The sequence below is a fragment of the Apaloderma vittatum genome, unplaced genomic scaffold (assembly GCF_000703405.1).
Source record: "Apaloderma vittatum isolate BGI_N311 unplaced genomic scaffold, ASM70340v1 scaffold1365, whole genome shotgun sequence".
In the NCBI taxonomy this organism is placed as follows: Eukaryota; Metazoa; Chordata; class Aves; order Trogoniformes; family Trogonidae; genus Apaloderma; species Apaloderma vittatum.
Window position 1 is genome coordinate 22,388 of NW_009717425.1, and position 7,733 is coordinate 30,120.

A 7,733-nucleotide genomic window follows, 5' to 3' on the forward strand; every position below is an offset into this window, starting at 1 on the left:
TACAACATGCTTAGGGGCTGGCCTTTGTCTGTTGTGCATTCCCACCATGACAGATTTAGCAAACTGCAGCTGAGAAGTTACACTGGTTTGTACTTTCTGCTGCATGTGCTGGGGGAAAAAGCTATTGTTTTTGCTGCATCACTGGCATGTTGATCACTTTGCCAAAAAGCATACAGTTTTGCTGCTGTTTGTATTTTCGATCAAAGAATGCAGGCAAGAACAAACAGAAATACTAAGAAGGAGCTTATTATAGAGTCTCCACGGCAGTGCAGGGCTGCAGGTCCTTGTGAAGTAGAAGTGGAGAGTCCTGTGGTAGTGCTGGTAAGAATTGTTTTAACAAGCTGTCTCTTCCCTGTGATAATTCCAGTTGTATCTGTCAGTGAAAAACTGCTTAATCTGCTAGTGAGAGGTTCCAGCATTCTTACCTGTGAAGAAGGTGTGTTTTGATTCTTCATGTGTTGTCTGCCTTTTTAATTAATTTTTGCTGTTCTGGTTTACTGAATCTTTTGTTCCCTCTGGGTGTGACTTTGGAACTTGATTTTCCTACTACCTGCTTTTCAGAGTCTGTTCCGTCTAGCATAGATGTACAGCTCTTTGAACCTAGCATGAAAATTACTTATGCTTTAAAATACATTCTGTCACCTCTGTTTATTAACTACACAGTGTATCTTTCAATATAAAATACATTTGAATTCTCCAAAGACTGTGTGTAGTGGTTAAGTAATGTTCTAAGAACTAAATAATTCAGTTGTACGGAGTTAAAGGATTTATTTTTTCAATGCCTTCATTGCACATTATTTGAGAATTTAAGTTTTTAAAGTATCTTCCACTGAGGGAAAAGGGAATATTTCTGTATGTGGGGGAAGTAATCAAATATGAACTTTATCTTTTTTTGTTTGAAATATTGCTACACACTTAGTTGTGTTGGAATTTTAATAGTACAGCAAGAGAACATAATAAGCAAGCTGTAATGAATCCACCAACTCTCTACAGCTAGGACAATAAACCTTTTCAAATAACAGAGGAGGATTGTTAAACTAACAATTTACGTGTCAGTGGAAAGAAGTGCTTTGATAGTTGTTCTAGAATTCCAGTTTTAGTTAGTATTATCTCATACTTAATTGCTGAATTAAAAGATGATGGTCTCATCTTTATCTGTCTGGATGTGGCTGAAGTCAGTGGGAGCTGTGATCCTCAAATTATGGTCCCTCCCCCGTTACTAGAGCTTCATAGTACGCATTTAAGTATTGAACTAAAACATTTTTTGTCTATCTCTATTTAGTAATACACATCTGTAAGTTTATGGAAATTGTTACTTTTATAACTGAAAGCTTGCATATGTGTTAGGAAGACAAATTTTATTCTCCTTTGTACTGTTTTCTTTAGTTTCATTCTATTTAGGGCAGTTGTTAGTGAAACGTGTTTTTTTGTATGGGTGTGTTCTGATTTCTGTTCCAGATTTTCATCAGTACAATATGAGCTAATCTTTTGTGTGCTTTCCTGCCTTTGGAATGTTTAACTTTATTTAGAACTGTTTTTATTCCCCCATGAATACTCAGAGAGGATATTAGTGTTTCTGCAGATAGTTAAGAGTACTGCAGTTGATCAGCAAGCTTGTGTAGTTACTTAAAAAAAAAAGTATTGAATATTACTGTGTTTACTTATAACCACTTATGAAGTGTATCCTTATAATTTTCTAGGTACTACTTAATTTAATGCTCGTGGATTAATATACCTCCAGTTTGCCTTTATTCATTTTCAGATGAAGTATGTGCACTGAAAACAGAGGTGGAACATTTAAGTTCCGCATAGGTCACATAAAAAATGTCTTTGCTGTCATTTCAGTTGCTATTTTGGTCTTAATCTGTTACATATACAAACAAGCATATATATGGTGTATAATTATAGATGGTATGATATCCCTTTTTGCTTCTGCTTTTGTCTAGTCTGTTGTTGAAAACTAGATGAAATGGTGCAAGGACACTGCACTGAGTGTATTGCTAGGCACAAAGCAAAAAGTAGGGCGCTATGTTTAATTTGACACTGACATTCAGGGCCATTTTATTTCATTGGATTGGGATGTTGCGGTAGATTTTTACTGCCACAGTGAAAGTAGGCATTTTCTCACTGATAGAGAGTGCAGTAAGTATTAAGTAAGACTGCTAACATTGCTGGTTGGCCTAACAACACGTAAACAGCAGAACTTCTTGTCTTCTGGATTAGAAACCTTAGCGCTCCTTAAGCACTTGGAACAGGAGGCTTCTCATTTACTCTAGTAGGACTTCTCATCAACCATTGCCTAAAACATTCTTTTGGTGTAGGTGTATTCCTTTTGTCTGGGCAATTATGATGTGATTTACCTGCCACTCGAGCTTTTTGAGTATTCTTTATAAAAATAAGACAGAACCAGCTGCTGGGACAGTTTTTTATGATTTTCATTTAATTCTTTTAAATGTAGTTCTTGGACAGTCTGCTAGAGTATTGAGGGAACTGAGTATTCATAACTTTAAACATCCCATGTGATACTGAAACACTGTTATATGATTGAGTGCTGTGCTGGGTAGGTGGGTGGGTTCTTGAAAGAAGTCATCTGCTGGTTTTGGTGCAAGTATATGTTAGTGCATGTGTTTCCCTTTGCTTCCCTGTGATTTGAATTAGATTGTGTCATAACTTTGTTTTTGAGATTAGTAAGCAAGAAGAGCCCATGGAAAAAGCATTTAGATTTTCCGGATGGTGACTCACAACCTTTACTCGGGATGAACTGCTGTTGTGCCAGCTGTTGTAGAAGTAATCACATTAGTACACGTGCTGTCCAGTCACATTGTGATACAAGTAGTAGTAGGTGTCTGTGCAATCAGATGATGTCACTGGGAAGTTGGAACTTCTGGAGGCCATCTTTCTGCTTGGAAACACACTGAGAGTATAAAATCTAAGAGACAAGAGCTCCTCTGTTCGGCAGAGCATTGCCCAAGTCTGATTCTAGAGTGAGAAGTGTCTGTGCTGTCTTTGTGTCTGAAGGTAAAGCAAATCATAGAGGAGGCTAGAAACGAAACAGCTGCAATAACTTCCATATTAGCAACCTGAGGTAAATGCTAAGCAATACAGAAGGTCTTATCAAAATGTTTGAGCTCTGAAAAGTGTTCTTGTGCTTAAATGGATCTTGTCCATCAGCAAAGTATTTCTTATAAAAAAAAAGCACAGTGCTTCGTAATTTGGACTGTGTTCACCAAGTATTGGAAACCCCCATTCTCTTCTGTTACAGCCCACTGAAGACTTGGGTAAACAATAGAACAAGAGTTTTCAAGCTTTCAGGTTGAAATGGAGGGGAAAAAAGAGGAAAAGTTAATTTCTTTATTTTTTTTTTAAAAGAAGCACTGTGTAACTCTCTTCTCTTTATATGTCTGTCTGTGTGTGTAGGCTTAGTAAGCCCAAAGATAGGCCCAATAGTCCCAAAGCTGGAGATGGATTGGTTCAGATTGGACGTTAGGAAGAAGTTCTTCCCCATGAGGGTGGTGAGACACTGGAACAGGTTGCCCAGAGAGGTGGTGGAAGCCCCATCCCTGGAAGTTTTTAAGGCCAGGCTGGATGGGGCTCTGAGCAGCCTGATCTAGTGGGGATGTCCCTGCCCATGGCAGGGGGGTTGGAACTGGATGATCTTTAAGGTTCCTTCCAACCCTGACAATTCTATGATTCTGTGAAAAGCTCTTCTGGTCTTTTTATGTAAGAATGAGAACAGGTGACAATTCATTTCATTCTGTTGAACCCTAAAGTCTTAAAAGTTTGGAATTTCTCAGTGAAGGTGTAGTGATGCCAAATATATGCATAGTGGTAGGTTTTTTAGATAACCCTATAGCAATGTTTTTCCCTCCCTTTGCCCCAAAGTTTACCTCACAAAATTAACCATACCTAAGAAAGGGGATAATGAGTAATGTAGTACGTGACAATACTCTGGGATATATAAAATTTTTTTAATAGATATTTAAATTGAGTAAAAAAATAACCTGACCTGGGCAATTTATTTTGAGATTATTGTGGCTCTGGAACAGTAAGATACAGGAAGCTAGTCTTCAGTAGCCTTATTTATCCAGAATGGCTTGCCCCAGGCTAAGGCTGAGAAATACGTAACACCATATATTCATCAATTTACATGGGGTGTTGCATGCTAGTGCCTGTAGCTCTGTTATGCTGTTAATGGGGACTTGTTAATTTGCAGGTGTATGTGCTAAGTATGTTTTTATAAGGTTAATGATGTTTTGTAGTATGAGTATAATGATACTCTGTGCTCAACCTGATCATCCTTTGCTTTGTGAGAAGAGGAAAATAACATCTGTGTCATTTTAAACAAACAAGAAAAAAAATGCTTTGTGTTATTTTTTTCTATAATAATATAATGTGGAAAATCATTGAACTCCTAACTTAAAATTCTTTTTATCCGGTGGCTTTTGATGCTGCTTGTCCAAATACATAAACCGTATTCTATCAGATTAAAGTGGTTACCGCGTGGGTGTCATGAGTGCTGTTTTGAAACTTTTCTTATTTCTGTTAAGTTTCCATACCTATAATACAGTGGCAAAACCCTAAGTGGTATGGCAGATATTTTGCTGGTTTATCCTTCTACATATACAGCATTGGCTAGCTCAAGTTCTAGACCCCTTGAAGCTCTATGCTCTTAGCTTTTTCTTGCATTAAAGAGATAAAAATGTTATTTGTTGCAGATTAATAGGAAAAGTTAATCCTTGTTTGAAAGACTGACTTCTAGTATCTGTAAACCTGATTTTGCAGTTTTGACTGGGCTGAGTTTTATCTTTGTCAGCTGGTCCATACATCATATTCAACAATACTGTACCTAGCCAGTGTCTTTTCTTTTATACAACATGAAATAATAGAACGGAAGATATTTTTTCTGATGAAGAGCTTGAGAAAGAATCTGCTTCTTTGTGGTGTTATAGGTTTGGCTAAATGCCAGTGTGCTGTTTATTGTTTTCTTTTTTTCATGTCTGGTTCAAGCTGATAAAACATCCTCTTCCTTTTGAATCTGACAAATGACTATGAATTAAATGAGTAACACATTGGAGAAACCTGAGGAAGCAAATTCTTCATTAATTTTTGCAGAAATTATATTTTGGCAAATCAGGTACGTTACTGATTAAATGGGAAGATGGTGTGGTTTTCTGGTACCACTAACTACCTCTGTGTCCCATTGACTCAGAAGAGAAGTCTATATTTAGGACCTTAGCTCCAGGGTGCTTTAGATTCTTTGAAAGCTTCTAATGAGAGGATTATTTTTTAATCTTGTGTTTACAGCATGTAAGCAAACTGTAAGCAAAGCTCATTTTCTTTTAAGGTTCTTTTTAATGAATTTTATAGTTGTGGTGGGTCTGTTTTGACTGTAGGGTAGAGACGTGCATTTGCAATGAACTGAATGTTTTCTGAAGCTGCAGTATATGCATCTTTGGTTTTTTAATTACCCGTGCTAGAAAAGTGGAGATTTTTGTGTATGCACCCAGGAAATAATTTTAGTTTTGCTGTTTTTAAAAGGAATCTATCTTTCTCTATTTTTTTGGTAAAATGAGAGGAGCCAGAGCTAGCCGTCTCCTAGTCTTCACCTGTTGCCTTCCCAAGAGAATTAACAGGAGGATGGATGTAGCTTTTCAACACTAGGGAGAAAAAGATGAAAATGCTATTCATGTGCAGCACCACATAAAAATTCATTACCCATTTGAGATGACAGCCTTCCTTTGCTGCCAGTGAGTGAAATTGGTGCTATGAGCTATATCTGCTTGCTAGTTTAGACGGTAGATGTGATATATGAACTGACTGTACTGACCCTCTATCTTCTTTCCCAAAAAACCTTCTCAAATTGCATTTTAAATATATTAAAATGTGGCATGAATTTTTATTTTTTAAGGACATTTTAAAAATTGTGAGCTGCAGTGAAGCCAAGTAGGAGAATTCAATGCTTTTGCAACAGCTCTTAATAGGGACAGAGTTTCATGTCCTGTTTAGTAATCCTAACCTCTCCTGCTTCTCAGAGGGTCCCATCAGTGCCCGCCTGTTGGCACAAGTGATGATGCAGCCATCTGATCAGCATTTCAGAAAGCCAGTCTTAGCAGAAAACTTGCTAGTTTGGAGGAACCCTCTAAAGCCAGGTCACCTCCTAATCTGGCTCAGAATATGGCTGTTGGTACCGGTGTGAGAAGGCTCAGGAACATGCCACAGGAGAGAGAGAAGGTCCTTCTAGTGTCAGACTTCCTTTCAGTTAATTTAGGCTAGTTGTTAGCTAAAGATTTGGCTTCACAGAAGACCAACTTGACCAAATGGACTGACTTGGCCATAGTGCTGTAGTAGTCTCTACACCTTGTTTTAACATAAGAGTATATTCCTCAAACTCAGTGATTGACAGGTAGGCATCTTGTGTGCCTGGGTAAGTAGAGACTGACCTGCTGCTTACATTGAAGGTGGGAAAAAGATGAGCAAAGGCTATCTTGCTTTCTGAATAAGTGTTGTCGTGTACTTTGTTTACAGAGCAGTAAAGTTTGAAGGGCTCTTCATATGCTGTGTTATTCCTGTCTCATGTGCTAAAGGAATAAAGTTTGCCTCGTGCTAAAGGAATAAAGTTAATTGCCTCGGTGAAGAGTTGGAGAGGGCAGATGAAGTTATTGAAATTACTTTGGGATCAGAACTCATTATGACAATCTGGCACTGTGAGGCTGCTCAGACTGAAATTTTGTGAAGGGCTAATTTGGTAGAATCTGCATCTAGGACATGTCAAAGTTGGGTAAAGAAGATACATCTGTCCTTCTGCATTCTAAGGAAGCTTGGAGCACACCAGTAGTTCTGAATTCATTGCAGCAGCTGCAGTACTCAAGGGCAAACTTGACAGAAAGTTTTCTTGTAAACAAAATATTTTGTATAGTTAGTACATTAGAAAAAATAGGACATTTTCTATATTATGTTTACACGTTTCTCTTGTGCTTTTCTGAGCTAAATGGTGCAACCATTTGAGCTATGGATGGGTGTATGAACATAAACCTAAGCCATCTCTTGTAGTTACTGGGGTTAGTTCTTGGTTTTGTGATAAGCCATGTTCATGAGCAAGAGAAGATGTAGCAGCAGCTGTGATTCAGGCGCCAAGCCCCCAAAACGTCTTGGGCTTCAATATACAATGAACTGAACAGCTGTTCTCCATCTCCTCTGATGATAAAGATGGCAAACTCAATGTAATAATTTTTTACTGTGGCTCCTAGGTGTATTGGTCTGGGCTGAACATGTTGTTTTGTAGCTTATTAACATTTAGTAAATCCGTCTAGTGTGGTTGTCCATGGTAGTTATTTTTGTTGATAAAACTTATCACATTTATCACTTTTTGGTAGATTTATTTTCCAGATTTTGTTTATTTTGTCTTCTCAGCTGTTATGCTCTGTTATGTTCTTGCATTTTGCTTAACAGTAAAACTGCTATGTGGTAGATATGACGGAATCTCAAGTAACTTTTGAGTAGGCTGTGAACTAAGCTTGAAAACTGTTCATTTTCTCTGACTAAAGCTTTCCTAATTCCTTGAAAAACAAATTCATTTGATTTACTTTTGGATGAAGAAAACAGTTGTAAGGTTTCTCAGGAATATTGTGAGTATAGAGAGCTCTCTCTAAACCTACTTTGACCACTTAACAGGGTGCTTGGCAGGGTGAGGGTTTTGCTCTGATTGCGCACAGACAGCAGGGATGACTTGACAG

General features: G+C 37.8%; 1 protein-coding gene across 1 annotated transcript in view; it reads left to right on the forward strand.

Moving 5' to 3' along the window:
- Positions 1-207: 207 nt before the first annotated feature.
- LOC104274273 (dedicator of cytokinesis protein 9-like) overlaps positions 208-7,733 on the forward strand; it is a gene marked incomplete at its 3' end in the record, with an annotated part of 29,549 nt that continues 22,023 nt past the window's right edge. The window contains exon 1 of the mRNA XM_009869865.1: positions 208-321. Coding sequence (XP_009868167.1) covers positions 208-321 — 114 coding nt within the window. The remainder of the gene's footprint in view (positions 322-7,733) is intronic.